Here is a 21,781-nt window from a genome sequence, read left to right as displayed (position 1 = left end):
ACGATGCCTTCATCTAGGGATGGGCCGCTACTCCATTTGCCTTCTTTTGGGTTTTAGATATTTGTTGCACGTTATTTCAAAGTAACTAAGAGTACTCCTTCGGGAAAACCTCTTCTGGGAGGTCCTTCAACATGGCAACAGTGGGTCGAGTAAAGTTCTCTTGTTGGTACGCCTGGTAGTGAGCTCCTTGTCGGAGGAAAATTTCAAGAGGTGTATAAACATATATGTTAAGGTTTAAGGGTAAGTTGTGGGAGATTTTGAATTAGCCAGAAGGCACCATATTTACACTTTTAATACTACCACTACAGTTAATGTAACTGATGACGCTAAAGGAATTAAGATGAAACTTATAGGGAATATTTAGGAGTTTCAACTAAAGGAAAAAACTGTGTGCATGCACGTTTTCAAAAGGGCAAATAAGCAATATCATAAACACCAAATACAAGAAGAACAATAGGGATTTTTTTTAAGAAAGTGGGAAACAAATTAGAATGAATATTTCGGCCCTATGTCCAAGGGCCGTCCTCAGAAATACAAATAAGAAAAAGCAACTTACAAGAGGATAAAATCAATGAAACTAAAATGAACAGTTTTTTTTTCAAAACAGTCCCAGCATCCTTACCTCAGCGAAGTTAAACCAGGACTGAAAAATAAATTGTTATGAAACGAGGCAATTCAATGAAATGAAAGAAAATGATTTAAAAACAGGTTTTTAATGCCAGCCTAGGTTTTTTCGCTGCTGATCTTATAGGTCCATTTGTGACAGGTTCTGTGTTAATATCTATTGGTTTTTTAAAATATTTTGTAAGGTCAATTTTAATTAAATTTGTGTATAAAGCATTCAGTTTAATAATTTTAATAATTAACACTTTAACAGTTTAATAATTGTTTGCGAGTTTCAATATTTGGATTGTATGAGATGATTGTATTGTAGAATTGTCGGCATTAGGATAAACCCCGCTTTCAATTATAATAATTCATATTGAAGTTTTGCCAAGAGGAAGGCAAATATTATCAGGATACGAATATGTCAAGTGCTGTTTATTTATTTTAATTATTATTGTTGGTATTATTATTTATTTTGGCAAGAATAGGTTTGTAGTCTTGATTGTACCATAAACCATAACCATAAACCATAAGAATGGTTTGTAGTCTTGATTGCAGTTTACCGAAAAAAAAAAAATACAGAAAGTAATTTTACATTAAGTTGAAAGTATTTATGTGTTTAAAGCTCTTTTATTGGTTCCCTTTTTGGTTTTAATTAATATCTTAACTATTCAAAATTAGCTAGTATATGATTATAAGTTTTGTAATGACTTCATTTCTTTGGCATTATTTTTTAGATTTTTTTTCAAAGGTGGTGGTGATATAAAACCGTAAGAAAGACTGTCGTTTGCATTTTTAGACTATGACATTTAAAAGTTATTTCTCATGCATATTTTGATTAACTATGCTACTTTTACTACTACTACCTATTTATTGCAGCATCTAGCCGTCTGAGGCCAACACAGCTGCACCCACTCTTCTCCCACCTCAATCTCTTCAATGCCTTAGTCCTTATTCCCTTCTAAGAAGGTCCCGTTTCCTTTAAATCCTTTCTTAGAACCACCCTTGACCACAGTCGCTGTTCACCTGTTTGCAATCTATGATTCTTCACCTGTAAAACATGGCCTAAGCATAATAACCTTTCTTTCACATTAGCCCTAGAAAGTAGAATTTAACCACACTTTTTGTACAATTTATTGCTTGATATACCTAATTACGTCATATTTAATTTCAAAAAAGGAAGAATTGTAGCTTGTTTGTATATAAATAAAACATTTTATGTGGTAGTTCTTTTTTTTTTTAATTTGTCCAGTAACAGAAGTAATTTTGGAAGCAATCACAAACGTAATTTTAGGACGATCAGGACATTACGATTAGGACATTAAGATGCGCTGAAAACCTGCTTTAATGGCCTTTGTCTTTTAACAATTTATAAAACCATAAATAAAACCCACAATGAATGAAGTAAGTTTCAAATAAAGAAAAGACAACGCCATCAGTAATAGTTTACCTCTTTCAATTGTTCTGTTTCTAGGTGTTGACAATTTTCTGCTTGATTGTTTCACTAGCTGCGAGTATTTGGGGGCTGACTAAAGTCCAAGATGGACTAGACTTAACAGAAGTAGTTCCTCGGACATCACCTGAACATGGATATCTTAAAGCCCAGAACAAATATTTAGGATTCCATATTATGCATGCTGTCACACAGGGAAATTTCGAGTACCCAACAAATCAGAAGCTGCTTCATGAATACCATGAAGCATTTATGCGCGTTTCAAAGATAATTAAGAATGACGACGGAGGATTGCCAGAATTTTGGCTAAGTCGATTCAGAGAGTGGCTCTTGGGTAGGTACACTTTGAGTTTATTTATCAGTGTTGTCCTCATAAGAGGTATTTGAAGATCTAAAACCCTTCGAAATCATTAATCTTCGTGTTTATCTATGCCCTTTTTTCGCATACAATTCCTGTCGCATGTAAACATTTCAAATACTTATTTCCCCATGTCCATGCCGGATACAATGGGATGCACATCATTACAATGTCTGACAAAATGCTCAGAATCAACAAAAATATGGGCTATTCCGTATTTTATGTATCTTAAATTTCCCCAGTTTTATTCTTTTTATCCCAAATTGTATAACAATTCCATTTGTTAAAATATCTCATTCAAAAATCCTCCTTACTTAGGCCTACCCAAAGAAACTGGGTTTAAGTAGGTGGGAAGAAAATCCTGAAAAAATACCAGAAATTATGAAGATCATATGGAAAACACCAGAAATTATTAGAAAAACCTTTGAAATCTCAGAGGGGCAATAGCCCGAAGACGCACCTCGTGTACGTACCTGTTGTATCCATTTCTTGAACGAGTTGGACTCTCAGTAACATACACAGATATTGAAAAGTAAGGGACTAGGTAAAATAAAATCCATGTTTGTATTGTAAGAATTTTCATTACTTGGCATTTTAGTGAAGCCACGATGTAGAAGTTTGTGGTCTCAAACTTTACAAACTATCCAACTTTGTGCTAGAATATATAATTTTGTGAAACTAAAACAAACCCGTTTTAACTTAATTCTTTAATAATATTAACCTGTTAATTTGTATGATCCCAAGGAGTAACGTTTGGTTGAGTTAGTCAAATAAAATTTTTTAAATTGCCCAAAGTAGGTTTCACGTAATGGAAAGCTCTGTACTGACCCTTTTTGTGGAAACAGATTGTGTTTTCGTTCTGTCAGTCGAGTTCTCTTTATGACCCCATTATTCAAGCCCCACTCTCGACCAAATTATGAGTTACTAAAATGTGCCATGTTGAAGATTCTAACCAATTATAATTTCTGTTTGTGCTAAAGCACCTCTCTATGGAAATTATAAACTAAAAAGAATAGTACAAAGGTCCTTATCCTCTGTGAAATACAACAGTGTCCTAAAAATGTTTTTTTTTTCTTGGAAATGGAAATTAAAGGTATATCATTGCTATAAACAATGGTAGTAGTAGAACAATTTTTATTATCAAAACAACGATGTTTCACGTTAATACCACAGCAAAATATAATAGAGTCGTTCTGTTTCGTGAAATCCTACTCGGGATGTTTTCAGAAGCCCGAATTGGTGAGTTACGGTTTACTCTTGCGCTAAAGAAAACTGTAACAGCAACACTTGAGATTGTTACCATCCAATGTGAAAAAGCTATGGGTTTAGGTTTGATCCCAAAGTAAACAACTGTAACATCTGTCACTAGAATATTGCCTCCAATTTCAAAATGATTCCAATGTCAAAAATTGGTTACATGCTTTCTCTCATTGAACACTATCAAATAATAGCCTGATTTAGCGAGCAATTTCACCAAGTCTATTTAAAAATTAACTGACGTACCATATGTTGGTACTCCAGCTCATAACCAAGCAAATGCTGCCCCGTTCTTTACATTTTTTCACCGGAATGAGATGATGCGACAAAATCAGCCATAAAACTTCTTATATTGTTTGTTTGATGAGCTGGTCAAATAACCCTTTGAACTGTTTAATTGTTTTAGTTGTGAGAAAGTAATAAGAGGATTTCTCTCAGGTCTCCAGAGATCATTTGACCGCGATTGGACAACTGGCTGTATCACCCGTGATCAATGGTTCCAAAACGCCTCTGATGAGGGTTTCCTGGCTTACAAATTGTTGGTTCAAACTGGTCATGTGGACTATCCAGTTGATAAGTCATTGGTTACGCAAGTTCGTTTGGTTGACAGTGAGGGTGTAATAAATCCAAAAGCATTTTATAATTATTTAAGTGCTTGGATCGGAAATGATGCCATAGCTTACAGTGAATCACAGGCTATGTTGAAGCCAGAACCTAGACAGTTTATTCACGATGCCAGAGATGTAGAACTCAGAGTAAGTGCATTTGATTAGCTCTCAATTTAAAAGCAAAATTTATCATAAATAAAAATCAATGTGCTCAATGTGTATATCAGATAAGAAAAAATCAGAGTGATCATTTATAAAAAAAGAAATGTAAGGTTTTAAAGCTAAACAGTTTGAATTATTTAAAATAAAATTTTTCATGTTCAAGCGTGGAGAAGTATGATAGGTCATCATAGATTAAACTGAATTTGTTATTCCCACAAGTATATATATCCTGTTTGGTGGGGTTACTCTATCTCTATATAAATTTTGTTTGTTTTTTACTGCTATTGAAACTGCAATACATCAGGTTTTAGAATCACATGGCTGTCAAGGAACTAAAGAAGGTTTTATTGTGAAACTATGAGGTATGTGGAGCCAATGCTCCTGATGCTGTCACTTTTTTTTTACCTTTATTTACCTTCACAAAAAAAATAACTCTAGGAAGTTAACGTTTAACATTTTTAAGGCTATACAGAGGTCCTTGAATTTTCGGTTATTTGAATTCCCCTCCTCCGATGTATACCTATATAATTTTTATTTCAGATCCCAAAATTATCTCCGATTATTTATGCCCAGCTACCCTTCTACCTGAAACACTTAGTTAGCACAGAAGACATGGTAGAAACTATCCAAGAAACACGTGCAGTATGCAAGAAATTCGAAGAGAAAGGACTTCCCAACTACCCTCGCGGAATTCCCTTTACTTTCTGGGAGCAATATATTAACCTGCGTCGTTACCTCTTACTTGCGTTGGGTAGTATACTTGGTGCCATATTGACTATACTGACAATTTTGTTGTTTAACCTGTGGGCAGCTTTAGTAGTTGTTTTCGTGCTATTTGTGATAATAATTGAACTGGTTGGACTTATGGGACTTTTGGGTATAAAACTCAGTGCAATACCCGCAGTTTTATTGATTGTTGCTGTTGGACTTGGCGTGGATTTTGCTGCTCATATATTGATCGTAAGTTATAATTTATTTATTTAGTTTAACAGACAAGAGAAATCGTATCTTACATTTTCATAATTGTACAGGAAAATAAAAATGAACTTTTAAAGGTGTTTCAGGCTCGTTTTGTCCTGAAAAATTGTGGTCTTATAACATAAAATTGCCCCTTAAAACCTGCCTAGATGATAAAAACCAACTAGAGGGAATCTGTAGGAAAAATCACTCATCTTTGAAGGAAAAAGTGTGTTAAACACACCCTTCTGTCTTTGTCCTACGTTGCAAACACGATTTTCCTTTTTTAGCTACTTTTTGTTTCAATTTCTAAGCGAATTCGGATTCTGGCATATCTGGAAATTCAATTTATGTAACAGAACTCGTTAACTGTTTCTGAAATAACAAAAGGCTCTATCAGATCTTATATAAACTTGGTGGATAATAAGGATAGGCTAATTGTCCAAGTTTTGCCTTTTGGGGATCCGAACCTGAACTGATCTTTGTGTGTGTTCTTCTCGTCATAATATCTACATGAACGAGGTGCCAAATATTAATAAAACTTAGTGGGAAGTTAGTACTGGTGTCCTACTTGTGCTTTTTTCAGGGTCTAAAATGATAATACTCCTCTGAATAACAGGGAGGGGTGGGATAAATTTCTTGCATTTAGCCTATCTACCAGAATGGGTTCTCTGATTTCAACCAAATTGATGGGAAGTAAGTGTCTTTTCATCATCTGAACACGATCTGACTTCTATTGGGAAAGAGGGCCTCTAAATTTTTGTCTTCAAGACATATTCCAGAAGATATTAGTTAGTCTCTATCGAACTTGACGAAAAGTAACAGCTGAGATCCTAGTTGTGCTTTTCGGGGGGTGTAGGACCAATCTGATCCTTGTGAGAAAGTGATTTCTATATCTACCAAAGGTGTTTTTTTTTTTTTTTTCAATCAAACTTAGTGGGGAATCACTGAATATCCTGGTTATGTCGTTTTTGGTTCCAAGATTAGTTGGGCCTCTATGAGGGAAAAAGAAGAAGAGTTCCTATATTCTTTGCATAAGCTTGTCAGACGAAAAGGGAGATTGAATTCAAACTGAACTTGGCTCAGTTGGAGTAAGAAATAGGCTCATTTCTGTCTTTATGGTTTGTACTTTACTTAATCTGAACTCTAGGGGGGGAGGGGGGCTGAAAATATATTGTTTAGTCTAATTAATAGGTGGGCTTTGGAATTTATTCTACCAATCCTGTTCAGCTGCTACAGTTATGGTCTCAGAAGTCCTTGCTTGATCGGACCTCTGTGAGGAAAGCGCTTCGTTCTTTTCCTCTGTATCCATAAAAACGGCCTATTTTATCTTAGTTTAATTTGACTAGGATTAACAGTTAGGACTTCTGTTTCGCTTTTGGGGGTGTGAGTCTGATCTGATAGAAAATATCTTTTGCGTTGGTCTGCAAGAGTGATCTATTGGTCAGAGTCGCCATAACACTTCATGGGGCCTTGTTGCTGCAGGGCTGGTTGAAATTTTATTGCTGGAAGGGTATAATAATTGCTGTTAAAGCTACTTTGTACTACCCTCTTAAAATTTCAAGTTCTGTTAGATAAATCTGGCAATCAGATTGGGCTGGTTAGACTGTGCTAGACAGTCCTATAGAGTTATAAATTTCAAGAAAGTTCATCACGTTTTTGGTTTACGTTTTTGGATATTTTGTATATAGTTATTAATTATTTTATTTTAGGGTTTCATCACAAGTATTGGCAATAGGAATCGTCGAGTTGGTATAGCAGTGAAGAATATGATGGCCCCGATTGTAGATGGTGCAGTTTCTACTATCCTTGGGATTGCTATGTTGGCATTTTCTGAATTTGACTTCATTGTTAAGTAAGTTCCTTTTTGCTTGACAAGTTCAATCTAGATAACTCTTTTAAATCATTTTTGTAACTTGTTAAAAACATCAAGAGAGCGCTAATAGGCGTGCCCGGTCGAACTAGACTGTAAAGGTCAGATAAGCGCACGTGGGGGAACTTTTCTCTAGCCACAACATGCAACAAGGTTCAAGTACAGCCAATTAATTATGGGTGAAAAAGAAGCGACAACTAGCAATACACGTTAGCATACCCTTTGGTCAATTGACTTTTAATTTCTTGGTTCCAAAATAGTGCTTGTCTAAGTGTTACACCCTTTTGGAGGACTCTTTTCTCTCTCTTATAGGTTCATCCAACGTACCCTGGGGGTGGGGTCGGGTTTGAACTCTCTCTCCTCGAAATTTTTATCCAACTCATAAAAACGTAACAAAAATGTATATAAACGAATTTTTGATGCGTTTTTTAGTTTTTTTTTATTGTAACCCTTCCCCTCAAAAGAAAAATCCTGGATGGATCCTTGGGTTCATCCTTCAAAGTTTTTTTAATCCTGTTGCTATCCAAGATCGAAAGACATTAATTGTAGTTTAGCGGGTTCAGTTTTGTGTATTTGCAGCTTGAAGTCGCAAAATCAGAAGAAGAAAAATGTCTTTGCATTGTGCTTTGATTTGGTCCCAATTCAAAAGTTTTCTGATGTCACCTATGGAGCAATAGGAACAAGGTTCTTAAACGATGAACTTGTATAATGTAAGATAATGTAAAAACTGTAGAGTTACAGTTATACTTAGTTAGGAATCTTAGTGAGGAAAATGGATGCATTGGACATGTAAAAATTAGAAATTAGAATCTGAAGTTGTAGGTTTGTCCATAGTTGGAAAAGTTTGGAAGAATAGATAAGTCTTAAATCTAAGATTTGGAGGCTAGAACCCACGGTAATGTAGTTGTTGAGCGTGGTTCTGAAATGTAGACTCTTTGAAGGGTGGGAAAAATATGCTATGTGTTCTCTGAATGAATTATCTGAGGATAGTCATTTTTACTTGTTTGAATGGTTTTTGGACAAACAATAAATAATACAAAAAATGTGGTTTAATTCCACTGTCTAGGTCAGTGAATGAAAGGTTGACATGGTTAAAACATGCTCAGGATATAGAATATGATAGCCTACTGAAGATACACTTTTTAGTATTCCAGTTGGGGTCAAACGAAAAGGTAATCGTCCTCGAATAGAATTGGGAGATTTTATAAGACAACACTTAAGGGGAGTGGGATAATATGGCTGAGAAAAATGTTGAAGCTCTTGACCAGAGGTGGGGGGGAGGAGGAGGAAATATCAGCGAATGGTATTGACCATAGTTAATATGTGCTGCAATGAGTTGTTTGCATTTTAGAATCTAATACAAATTTTATAGTTTACCAATCTAGATTTTCGCTTCATATTTTATAAAATAAGAAGCCAGATCTACTTTTCGAATAAAGAATGAATTGATATAATGTTTTAGTTCAAATCAGTATATCATTATTCTTTTTTCTTATTTTTTAAAAGGTTTGAAATTGTGCAGTAAAACTTTGTTTTTCAATACCCATTCAAGTGACATTAGAACGAATTAAATTTATTTTCGTTAATCCTGAGCAAATCAAATCTTAAATGATTTCTTTTTTACAGGTATTTCTTCTATATTCTTTGCCTGTTGATATTGTTGGGTGTTTTCAATGGATTGGTTTTGCTTCCAGTAATCCTGTCAATTATGGGACCCCCCGGAGAGGTAAATAAATTTTTTTTTTCTTTAAAAAGTTTGCCAAAGCTACAGAACAAAAACATTTTTCCCAGGACCTTTTCATATGGTTTTAATTTTTTCATGGAAATTCATTTAGAATAATCTTCTTTTCTTGTCTCTTATGTTTCTGATATCTGTTGCATCATTAAATGATGATGCTAGGAGGCTAATTTTGTCTCATAAGCAAGTTTTGAGTATTGATCTTTCGATTTGAGTATCAAGTAATGATGATGTTGTTGGCCATTAGATTTTAATTCCGTTTCTGAATTTGCTTGCTTAAAATATCGTTTCTTACTTGTTCACTCTTGGCCACATGAACTTTGAAAATTTGGTTATGATTTGAGCATTTTATAAGCACAGATTTTGGAAATCAATTCCATCTGGTGTCATTGTGCTAGGTGTTAATTGAGGGGAATTCCCCCTCACATTTCTAACTCCTCCCCAGAATTTCCAAAATACCTTTTTGGGGGTATTATAAGTGATAAAGTTGACCTCCCTGGATTTTGAAAAATATACCCCCCCCCCTCTTTATATTTTTGTCAGTTGACGCACCTGGTGCTATGCTATATTATTTACTTTATAATGATGGCTGCTAAACAATTTCGAATATATTTTTAAGAAACTAAATTTTTAACGTATAAACAAGAGCGGAATAGTAGTATAAATGTATACCCCCTCATCTGTTTTTATTTGCTTTCAAATATGAAAACGCAGTCAAATAGGAAATGTAGCTCCATATATGTATCATTTTTAATACTACAGCTATTGCTGTTTTTACCGTTGGGAATTTTCTACTGTTGTGACATTGAGTATTATCGTCATTATTATCTTAGCTATTGTTACTAATGATGCTGATGATTTATATATGCCAGAAGAGTGGAATCTTTTGTGTTGCTTTTCTTTTTGATTTCTTTTTATATTTATAAGTCTTGCTTCACGATGCCTTCATCTAGGGATGGGCCGCTACTCCATTTGCCTTCTTTTGGGTTTTAGATATTTGTTGCACGTTATTTCAAAGTAACTAAGAGTACTCCTTCGGGAAAACCTCTTCTGGGAGGTCCTTCAACATGGCAACAGTGGGTCGAGTAAAGTTCTCTTGTTGGTACGCCTGGTAGTGAGCTCCTTGTCGTAGGTAGACTAGTCTTGGCAAGCAACTCTAATGCGAGTAGATCTTGTCCCTTCAACTGTGCTTCGTATGAATTTAAAACATCAGCTAACATATTTGCATATTAAAACAAAAGCCTTCTGGTTTAGGTTGCATTGGAAGCATCATAATTTTTGAATATTTTGACTTCATTTACCTCCAGAGGGTGGGTATGTCCAGTCTTTTTGTGGGCGGGGAGTCAACTTTTGAATACAGTATAGCAGAATGTTTGTTGTTTTATGAATTTCTTCGTAGGATGTTTTCGATTTTCATTAAGTTTATGACTGACGCTTCAGTCTGAGCTTTAAAGACAAGGTTCCCTTTCGTATTCCTCCCTCCTCCTGTATCGGATTTGCAAACACAAATTCGAGTAATAAAAAAAAAGCTGAAGAATAAACAAAATAACAAGATTTACACTAGCCACTTAGGATACGCGTTGAGGGGCCAGGGGACTATGGAACCATTTTTTCTACTTCACTGTCTCTAGAACCATCGACTTAACAAAACCTCCGTAGTTTTTTTTAGTGTTAATATTCTAGCCATTTTTAATAAACGCACTTAGCATCTCAAGTTATCGATTATGATAAAATGGTAACTATATGAATTTATTAACAACGCGGCATTGATACCGATTTTCTGTGTTATTGAAAAGCTAAAAATAAAATAAGAAGAAAGGGCAACATTGACGGCTAAAATTCATCTAATCTATAAATGTTAAAAGGCTATAAAAGGTGCGCTATAAAGTTTGATTATTTACGAAGATATCAAGGGTGATACATCTTAATAAGGTAACTTGGAATAGAAAATTAAGTTATTTGACAGTGACAAATGTCACTGTCACACACATGTCACTGTCACAATGTCACACACATGTCACAATGTCACAGTGACACAAATGTCACTGTCACTGACAGAATTGTCAGCGATAGTGTTGTAAGTATTCGTTTCTTTTGATATATACCCAGGAATACAGCTTAATTTACTCCATTTGTTTGTTGAATCTGCATCAGCGGTAGGGTGTATACTGTATTCTAGGAGAATTTTTTCCAAGGTCATATTGAGATCCAATATTCCAATTTTTGTGCATATTCCCTTAGTTCTTTTAAAAAGTTTTAAGCATGGTGATTGGGTAGTTCTTGGATAATGTTAAGTCTATTGGGTAACTGGGTAATTGTCTATACTGATATTCTCTTTATCAGGATTTGTTGTTGTTGTTGTTGTTGCACTTGATAGAAAAACAAACGATTATGGTAGCTGCCTCCCAGAACTAAGTTAGTTAATATTATTTACTTTTTCTTTAGTTTCTTTTTTTTCTGTTAAAAGTCAGAAAACGAGACAATAATCAGTCTTGGTAAAAAAGATAAAAACAAAGGAGCCATTTTTTCTCCTTTTCAGTTTTCTCTAATATATGTATAGGAGAACTGTATTTAATCTAGGATTAAAAAATCTCTGTTCATGTTTATCGATTCAGTGTAATATCGTGTTTTTTGATTCATGGACTTGACTCCCAAATAGAGGCGAATTCCCGCGGTTGGGGAGATTCTTTGGGTGAAATTTGTCAACTAATTTGAAATTTAAAAAGGTGGCTTGCATCAAGACGGAGAGAATTTTTCGCGGGGAGACTCCTCCGAAGAATTTTCTTCGGATTTCCTTTCTTTTAAATCTGCAGCAACGTCCTTTTCAAACAGTTGGTGGAAACTATTTTTTCTTAATGAATGCACACACACACACAAAAAAAGCTCCTTGGGAGGGAGTGGGTTTTTTGTGTTTTGTTTTCAATGAAAATACAAAAAAAACTATTTTCAAAACCTAGAGTGGGGGTCATTACTCCCCCACCCCAACCCTCCCACACGACCAGATTCGTGCCCCTTCTAGTGGCTCTATTCTTACTTTTCTCCCTGTTCTAATTTTTAGCAACATATGCTATTTTAAAGTATTCGTCATAGAATATTGTAGTTTGGATGTACATGAATCTACATATCTCTATTACAAAATTTGAGTACAAACTTACTAATTATAAAAGGAATAAAAAAGAAAGTAAGAAAACAAAAGAAGATATGAATAACTGACGAATTGAAATCAGTACAATAAAATTTATGATACAAAAAAAATAATTTATGGTTCAGCAATGTTTATACCACAAATATTATCAAAAATCTATACCATCCTATTCACTACTTACCTGTATCATGTGATAGTTGCAATAAATTAACTCCACTTAATCCAAAATATCATTTTCCAGTGTACAAATTCGAGCTCCGACAGCCTTCCAGATAGCCCCGTCATATCCCGTTCTTCACACGTGACAACCAAAGTAACGGCGACAACTAAAGTCAAAGTAGAAGTTCATACCCCTACTTATGGTAAGATCCTATTCTTCTCTTTGATTCATTTTAATCAGTGTTAGGTCACAGTGCCAATCAGTGCCAACCCCCAACCCCACCGCCACTGGTAATATCCTTATAAAGTAGTTCCACTGAATTCTTGCCGAATTTTTTGTCTCGAGCAAATCCTGTTGTCTTATAATTTTTGTACAACCAGCTGAAGAACATTATTTTGTAAGTAATTCAAGGAGTTCGCAAGTCACTGACCATAGTGAAAGGTGTTTGGGGAGATGAGGGCAGTTACAAAAATGTGTAAATTACATATTAAAAACGGGCACCTAATTTGTAAAGTGTGTGTAAAAGACGAACGATTTGTCTTTCAAAATAGGAGATGTAAGATATATTTTGGATTATTCCCCCCCCCCCTATGGAAGAAAGTTGACAACACCCACGCAAGTCATCGTTTTCTACTTAACGCACATTAGTAAGCTTAACAGCCATACCACACCAAAGTTCATTATTGTTTATATACATGTTTATTTTTATTGTTGTTTTTCAATCTAAAAAAGAACTATTTGTCTTTCCCCATTTCTTCCTCCTGGTGAATGTTTTGAATGTCTTCTCTAAACACTAAACTTCTGTTGAACAGAGAAAAAACGTATAAGAATTAGCGCTATATCCTTTGTTATTACTTCAGTTAGATTCTATGAACATGAAAATTTATATATGTGCCTGCCGCAATGGGCAGACTGGATACCCTTTCCCCTCCGTGAGTACATTATGAAATCTTGTAATTTTCGAAAAGGTATGAGATTTGTATACAGAACAAGTCGTTCGTTATTTAAGAATCTACGGTACTTCAAAAAGTGCTAGGTCCTATATGTCGTCTAAAAGTAGACTGAAGACTTCCATAAAAAAAGGCGGGACATATTAATTAGTTGATTTTTAACTAAGTTCTAGTATTCGCTGCCCTTAAATAATTTTGCTTAACTTATATTTCCTTTCCTATTTATCTTCTGACCACCAAAAAAGCTGGCCAAGAACAAGAAAACTCATGTATACCTTGAAGTTAAATCTATGAAGTGTCCAGATTTTAGGTGATAAAAACAAAAAAGTCTTTTCTTTGTGTATTTCTACATGCAAATCAGGCATACAGTTTTGATCTGATGAGTACACTTTGAAAAGTGCGATTCTTCTGCACTGCCTTAATTAGTAGTTCTGTGAATGGTTACATGATTAAGATTAGGACTAATTATTTATTGATCTCAATCTCCTTTTTAGACCATCGTGTACGGCGAAACAGACGGGACAGTTCAAGCGGAAGTGGACGCTCTGACAGTGAAGATGAAGCCCGTCGTTCTCGTAGCTCCAATGCAGTGCAGTATAGACGTGGTAGATAGTGATGCCTGAAATCCGTAGAACCATCTGATAAAAAGAAAATAAGGTTTTGCCTTTGCCTGATTGTATATAGTACAAAACCTACCTCAGATTCATAAATTTGGTTTGATGTACTTTTTTTTGGAGACGGACTTTTGTTGGTCGTTTGTCTTCAGCTCTAGTCTTCTGTTTATAGGAGTCTTTGTGATTTTTTTTTTCTTTTTTGTTTTTTCTTCTTTATTTAGAGCTCGTAATAGGAGAGATATAACTTGAAAGAGTTTCGAGCATTATGATGACTGTCCCAGACTGTCTTAGATTCGTTTAGATTGGCTTCCAAGCTACTCATGTTTATAATCAAACCAAGTTGACTTTCATCTGACTCATTGCTAGGTTGTAGCCACGGTTGTAACCATGATAAAAGTCAGTTTGAAGCCTTTCAGTGTAGATCATTTGATAAATTACGATTAATTCACAATAAGATATAATGTATAAACTAAAAAGTGTCATTATAAGTTGTATTCGAAGTAACTGTATGAAAGGGAACCCTTCTTAGATGTGCATATTGACTTTGTACGTTTTTAAATTTCGTTTGATCACTTTAAACCACTCATGGTATTGTAAGAGAATTATAATATTTTTTACTTGCTTGGAGGAAGAAACTGATAAATATTTTAAATGAAATGAAAATAATCTTGAAATAGGTTGACTTTTTTTCTGGATAATTTAAAAGATACAAGTTTGTTGGGAGCACTCGTTTTGACGTATACTGGTGACACAAGACGGAAAAAAACTTTCTAGCAAAGGCCTATTTTGTGTTATAGTCAAAACAACGTCCCACTTGATTTGAGCCTTTGATGAACTCTTACCTTTTTATTTTAGCTAGGAAATTCCCTAAAAATGATGAATAAAACCCAAAATGACTAACTCTATTGGTCATTTTTAGATAATAATTTAAAAATTTTCATCCTAAAACCCAATACCCAAATCCATTCTCCTCTGGGGTCAGAACATGATCTAACATAGAAACACACGCGAAAGAAAAACAAACTCCGCTCACACTTTCCACATTTCTTTTTTTTCAGGTTACTCCATTGCTTGTCTGAAAAAGTCCTGGTCTTCACAAAAGGGGGTGGGGGGCTAACTATAAAAACGTCATTGTTCTGCAATACGTAAGCAGTACGAATTATAGGTAATTTTTATGGTTACTTTTTACTTTCAAGGGTTCAGAGGCTCAAACCTGAATTCCCTCGTCCGGGAACGACCTGGATGGAAAAGAAAGCAACTTTAGTTGCATTTGCACCCAATCTAAACGAAATGTTGTAGTTTTTACCATTGTTCTATTATTTTGCTTTCTATTATTCAGTAATATTTGGTTTTCGAATCTTACATTTTTATCTTCCTTCTATCCTTCCTTTTTTTTTGGTTTTAAGGATTTCCCAATCTTTTTTTTTTTTTTTTTTTTTTTTTTTTTTTTTTTTTTTTTTTTTTTGGATCCATGGACCGAGAAAGTGGGCCAGTTTTGTCAATAGTTATCCTTTACCCAACATTTTTAGAGGAGAGAACGGTGTGATTTTTGTATGTCCCTTCAAAAATCTCGATAATACAACTTGTAGGATTTTTGTCTTAGTATTACCAGATCTAATTGATGTTTGTTTCTATGACTGTGTTTTAAGAAGTATTTTACTGTTTTAACTAAATTTGCAAGCTGAAAGTTTTAAGTTGTGACAAACTTAAAAATGTCTATTTCCTGTTGTGTCTAGAACTTGCCAATTTGTTATGATTTGATGCTATTTTGATTGTGATCAATTAAATTATTGTGAATTTATTTATTTTTGAGATCTGGAGTTCTACCTTCTGTTTTATTATTTTTGGATTTATGACGTGTTTCATTTTTATTCTCTTTTTTATAAACTTGCTAATGCAAAAAATTGATTGGTTTTTAAAATATGTAGACTAAATTATTCAAGTTTTTAGAGAGGAAAATAGTTAATTTGATAATATCGCCGTTCTGATTTTTTTTTTATTTCTTTTAATTGAAATTTTTTAGTCGTTTAATATGTCTTTATTTATTTCTGTTGTGTATAAAACAGATGGCTCACTTTAAATCAACAAATCATTTAACCCAATTCTTCTTTCTTGATCTGATTCATTTCTTGCGACTAAAATGGACTTTCTACTCTATATTCTGTTTCATATTTAGATCTATTTCACTTTTAAAATTTAACTTCCAACTTCTTTAAAACACGGGCTTTTTATCCCAAAAATGTTACCATCTATTTACTAGCAATAGCATTTAAAAATTGAAATAAGAAACTCTGCTTGGTATAAATAAAACATAGACTAATAGTAATTCTAAGCAAATAAAAGGGTATTTAATCTTAAACCTAATGTCTATCGCATATGATTTTATCCTTGTTTCTTACTTATCACTTTTCTTTTACTTGATAGATCGGAGCAAAACATTTACATATTACTCACTTTTATTATACAGAGCTGCTCGATTATAACAAGTTAATAACTGAAGAATTTATTTATTGGTTTCTACTTATTTCAGTTAATTGTTTTAGAAGTATCTTTCTCTGATGTATGAATTCGTACTTTAATTCTGAAATTGTCAAAACTATAAAATTTGCCTAATAAAGAGAAAGCGATCTATTAAAGTAACGTCACTCTCAATAACTAAAGGAGAGTCAAACAGAAATAAGACTGTTGGGTTCGTAACAATAATCTAGGTATTTAAAAAATGACGCTATCTCAAAGTTGTTTTGAGCATTGTATTTAAATTTTTAATATAGAAGTATTTTTGTATATGTATAATTAAACGGGTGTTACTCGTATAAATGTTAATATATGCATGTATAGATTTGTGCTATTTTGATTTTGTGAGATATTAGTGTGTATAATTAATGTCGGTTTTAAAATGAAGTTTTCTTTTATATATACAATATATGTATATGTATATATACATACATACATACATCTATGTTTCTACCTTTTAGCTAAGAATATAGGTAAAAAGATTAAAGAAATAAGAAACAAGTTTCTTTTCAAATGAAAGTAAAGAGCGGCATTAAAATTTTAAATGAGCAGAATGATCCTGTGTACAGTAGGATTCTGTCATTATTTACTCACGTATTCTATTATTGAAAATTAAATTAGATCGACTGACTATTTCTCCGTCTTCTGTCAAAGTTATTCAGCAGCGATTCAAAAAAAAATGCAACTTATTATATAAGTGTGTGCCAAGTAGGCCTATGTTTAGCTTTAATGCAGTTGTTCTCAAACTTTTGAGAATGTCTTGCATAGTGATCCCTTTCAAATTTATTCGATGGTTCACGATCTATTTATTAATGATTAAAAGTCATTTCTATCTTAGATTATATCAGATTTATATAATATACACGTGTTCTGTGCAACTCAGATGCTATTCAACGCGTCTACTTTGTTTTGAGAGTAAGTAGTTTGGAAAGGCCGATCCGCAATCACACATGGCTGTGAATGGAACCCGCAGTCTTAGGGTCATTTTTGAAACACTGGGACAGGACTCTATTGGCCATTTCCGCATATTACTACAACACTTCCGACCAAAGACATGCTTTGCACGCCACCGTCTATTGAATAAACGGCCTCTTCTTGAATCATGTTATCCTCTGGTGTACTACGGTTTTTCTTGCTAGGAATTGATACATGTTGCGTCGTCACCTTTATAAAGATTATTTCTTCATCAAGATATCGTCATCGATGTTAAGTCATTTTCATCAACATGTTTTCTCAAAAATAAATGTGAAGATTGAAACAGGGTTTTAGCTAAGCTGAATTTTCTGACAAGATAAGAGTTGCCAGTCCATGGAAGGAAATGTAAAAGATATTTTGCGAAACGAAAGAAAACCGAATAAATTTCTGACTTGTCTGTTTCAGTAAATAGTGTGGTATAGGAACTGAGTTAAAAAGTTTCGAAAGAAGATGGCGATAGAAACATAACTTATCTGTCGCAAAAGAAGCTTACGATAGCCATACTCGGCGTTCGATGTGAGCTAAAAGGAGTTGTTGTGTGTGCTTTATTGAGGAATCAAAGGGGAGACCAAGGTAAGTAATCTGATCAACTGGCTTGATCCTACTGTTCCCGGGACGAACATCTGCTGATGGTGCGCATTTTCAGTTGAAGAATGGAACTTACGACTTTTCAGCATTGAAACCAAGACCGAGTTTTGCACACTCATTGTAGAAAACCGTTGCTAATGCGCTGGATAGTGCGAAAAGTTCAAAATGTAGTCTGTATAAAAGACGAGAGACAAATTGAGACCTGGCGAGGATGGAAGACGAGGGAGCTTGGACTGCGCTTTGAGAACTCCACTGTTGAAGAGCGAAGGGGAAGAAACGGCACCTTGCTTCCCTTCATATTCAGACTGAAGGAAGGCATTTGACGGAGAGAATTCAGCAGAAATGTACGAATTCCGCTTGGAATCAGGAATAATATAGGTGAGCACTGGGAAGATCTTTTGAGACTTTTCTCCAGAAAGAAATTTGGCATTGACAAGCTTGCTGAGAAGTCTCTTCAACTATCACGCTCAGGTGTATGGGTAATTCTTTTGCAAATTTCCGTTTTGTAGAAAGACGAATATCTGAAACCCAACCAGAACGAGGGCGCTCACACTGTAGCCGTAGATGGTATTGAAATTCTGATTTTCACAAGCTTCAACAAGGACCGGATTACTTAACAAAGGCTTTGTGACATCCCAGTCGATAAATTTGAGAGGTACAGTGGCTTTTCTGGAAATCTCCGGGCTTGATCGATCTGTGCAAGATAGATGTCAAGAAACACGTGCGTTTTATTTATATCAACGTGCGTGTTTCTCATAAATAGCTGGAACGGAGCATGAATCTTTTATAGGACAGAATCCATAGCAGTTGCAAATAAGTCACATTGGATTATTTTCCAGTCTCTGTAAAACTGAGCCTGGGGCTGACGCGGTCGTGAAGAAGGAACAGACTGAACGGAAGGACAAGAAATAGACGGTAATATTGGAGGGTAGTATGACAGTTGGAGGTCAGTAACGACGTAGAAGAGGGATACTTGAAGATCTGTTGGAACAGACTACGTGGTTAAGGTTTGATTTGTGGCTGGTTTGATGTATGTGACTTCAAAGTTTTCGGCAGAATCCTTAGCCGATCATCAAAATGTCAGACAAAATAGAAGCATGCAATGAAATGTCACTTAAAATCACCGATAATAATAAATTTGTCCAACTAGTGAATCTTAGAAAGACGAGACCTACGCAGAGTGAGAAAACGTCAAGGAATCCCATTGAAAATCCGCAGAATCACATTAAGCATATAGAGAAACCTACTATTGAGGTTTCAAGCTCCCATCTGCAAAAATGTGGAATTTTGTGTTTTCACAAAAGAAAGATCACGGTCTCTCACTTCTGGTAAAAGATACAAAATTATGAATCTGATGGCTTATTCTAATCCCTTATACAACATGAAGAAAACCTATAATTCTCCTAAGTCGTTAGGTTTATTATGAAACCTTAACGACTTACAACGTCAATTCGTTAGATTTGTTTTTTCTTCTTTTTTCTCCTTCCTTTATTTCAAAGAATAAGCTAACTATGTTTTGTACCTTATTTCATTTTGAGTAAGCTAAGAAATTATTCCTATAATTTATTCCTAAATAAATATAAGTTTATTTATTCCTAAATAAATATAAGAAAGTTATGAGGAAAATATACGAACTTAGGATTCTCTTATACTGTACATGCGCAAAAAGTACACGATGCTGCCAAATATACAGGCGATCCCGAACCCAATCCCTACCCAAGGGATATTTGAAAGCATATCTTTTGATTTATATACTTTGGATTTCAAACGATCAGCTACTGCTTCAGTGAAGTCCGCGCCCTACAAAAAAGGAAAGTGATTAAGAGTGAAAGCAAGTAACAAGCTAGGAAACTATTCACTTGAAAAAAAAAGAAAACATACATGAAGAATTAAATTGGTTCACCTATGAGAAAAAGTATTCGACATTTAATCCCAAAGAAAAATTGGATTTTTGTTCAGTTACAACTTTGCCCATATACAACCCAACCTTGACAACAGATCACGCTGACAGTTTAATACGGGTAATTCTAAACACGCAACCAGAAACAAAAACCTGATATATAAAGCAACAAACATCCTCAATATCCATTATTGAGAGGTGCATTTACAAATTACAGAAATCCGTCCGGCTTTAGTAATCCTTGCGAAGATTCCGTCCGTTTTCGTGCTTTGAAAAACTCTATAGCTTTCCGCAACGATTTGGTCAAATCAGGACGGATTCTTGGCGAGGTTTTTAATTTAATAAAATCGTGACTATGGATAAAAAAAAAAACTTTATGATCTTATAACATTGGTTCAAGGCTACCCCAGCTTTTATGATACTGTTCACCCAGGCTATAAAAAAAGAAAGATAAATGGTGTCATTTAGCTCTCTATTGCTCAACAGCTTTCGGAGGAGGGTCACGCTAATGTATTTGTTTGAAAACTTTGCCTTAAAACGTAGCGTTTTCTGGGCCATCCTTCGAAAAGATCCGGTTGGATTTCCGCAATGTATAAATAAACCATTAAGAAGCAACAAACATCCTCAATATCCATTATTAGACTCAATCGGTTCGAATTTTAAAAAATAAAGTTATTTCACCCTGAACTTTACTTTGGACTTCAAATTTTGCATGATTTTTTACTATTAGATATGTTCAAAGTTAAAAAAAAGTGGCTTTCCAATTCAAGTCGTATAATAATTGGTTTTAATTAATTTAGCCATTATTTTTTCTTGAAATTGTTATTCTTTGTTGCCTTAACCGTAAGGAAATAAAAAAAAATATTTAAATTCCCGTTTTCAGGAACCCAAATTTAGAAAGAAGTTTCGGAAAATAGAAAGCTTGACACGGGGTATCGAAATTGCATGCTTAAAATAACCAAAGAAAATCAAAAACGATATCATCTCTATCTTCTTTCTAACGGGGTTTTTTCGAAATACATTATGTCTTATCTGGAAAATGGGATTATTTTATGCGTTTGGGTTTACAAGAAACAATCTTACTCTAAAAATAAATATCAGACCTGATATATAAAATATATCATACCTGTTCAATCCACATAAGTGGGAAAACGTATTCTTTAGCTAAATTGGCAAAGGATGGCAATGGGTAGGCTGGTCGAATTTTTATATTCGCCTGGAGTCTTTTTCTTGCGCTTAGTGGAACGGATACGACGGGGTCTAGATCCATGTAGGTTTCATGTAGGCTCTGAAAGTAATTAAATCATAATAGTATGGCTTGAGTAACTACATGTCCTCTGCACTCCACGCAACCCTTCAAAATTTGGCTGTGCGATAACCATTTCTATAGTTCTCCAGTCGTTTTCCATGTGAATTGGTAAATTCCATAAGAAATGGAATATTTTCCATTCCCCTTGAATCCCCATGAACAACGCTCTATACCAAAAATGTCATTTTACAGTTTTCAAGTCGGCTGACAGTCTCAAAGACAAAGGGATCATTAGCATAAAATTTCTCAGCACCACAGGGAGCCCCCGAAGCAGTTTTGGTATAAGTTGATAAAGGATCTTCAACATTTGTAAAAGCTAAGGAGAGGCTAATTTTAAAACCAAGGATACCTATAATCTCTGACCAATTGCTAAGCGAAAAGCTGTCTAATCAATGTGCATGCAGCATAAATAATAGACACCTTCTGTCCGCAAAGATCTTCAATCAAGGCAGTTAGCACAACAGGAAACTTCACAAGCTGTTAAACTATTCAATGAGACTTCTTTTGAGCTGATTTTTAATGTTTTCCAAGCAGAATATTTTTAGGGACTGCCCTTTCTGGAATTATAAAAAAAAAAATTGTGCTGTGTTCAATCAAACAAACAAAATTTATGC

General features: G+C 34.5%; 2 protein-coding genes and 1 long non-coding RNA gene across 5 annotated transcripts in view; 2 read left to right on the top strand and 1 right to left on the bottom strand.

Annotated features, from left to right (window-relative positions):
* Window positions 1–3,905: 3,905 nt before the first annotated feature.
* LOC136034285 (protein patched homolog 1-like) lies at window positions 3,906–10,432 on the top strand. Its single transcript, XM_065715425.1, has 5 exons — window positions 3,906–4,429; window positions 4,985–5,404; window positions 7,114–7,256; window positions 8,901–9,000; window positions 10,412–10,432. The coding sequence occupies exons 1-5, from the start codon at window positions 4,373–4,375 to the stop codon at window positions 10,430–10,432; spliced, it is 741 nt and encodes a 246-aa protein (XP_065571497.1). The 5' UTR covers window positions 3,906–4,372.
* Window positions 10,433–11,077: 645 nt separating this feature from the next.
* LOC136034751 (uncharacterized) lies at window positions 11,078–15,294 on the top strand. Its single transcript, XR_010619240.1, has 3 exons — window positions 11,078–11,089; window positions 12,399–12,519; window positions 13,762–15,294. It is a non-coding gene; the product is annotated as an uncharacterized LOC136034751 (long non-coding RNA).
* A 4,226-nt stretch (window positions 15,295–19,520) lies between these two features.
* Window positions 19,521–21,781, bottom strand: part of LOC136034757 (lysosome membrane protein 2-like) — a 59,435-nt gene continuing 57,174 nt past the window's right edge. For all 3 annotated transcript variants that reach the window (XM_065716140.1, XM_065716143.1, XM_065716141.1), the window contains 2 exons: window positions 20,985–21,146; window positions 19,521–19,758 (listed from right to left, as the gene is read on the bottom strand). In XM_065716140.1, the coding sequence (XP_065572212.1) occupies window positions 19,594–19,758; window positions 20,985–21,146 (327 nt within the window). In that variant the 3' untranslated portion in view covers window positions 19,521–19,593. The remainder of the gene's footprint in view (window positions 19,759–20,984; window positions 21,147–21,781) is intronic.

Source organism: Artemia franciscana, chromosome 13 (assembly GCF_032884065.1).
Source record: "Artemia franciscana chromosome 13, ASM3288406v1, whole genome shotgun sequence".
Taxonomy (NCBI): Eukaryota; Metazoa; Arthropoda; class Branchiopoda; order Anostraca; family Artemiidae; genus Artemia; species Artemia franciscana.
The sequence above is the reverse complement of the archived record's forward strand: the minus strand, read 5'-3'. Positions and strand labels throughout refer to the sequence as shown.

Coding starts and splice junctions, on each gene's coding strand:
- LOC136034285 (XM_065715425.1), top strand. CDS start 4,373: ATGTTGAAGCCAGAACCTAGACAGTTTATTCACGATGCCAGAGATGTA. Junction 4,430..4,984: donor CCAGAGATGTAGAACTCAGA/GTAAGTGCATTT, acceptor TTTTTATTTCAG/ATCCCAAAATTATCTCCGAT. Junction 9,001..10,411: donor TTATGGGACCCCCCGGAGAG/GTAAATAAATTT, acceptor ATTTCTTCGTAG/GATGTTTTCGATTTTCATTA.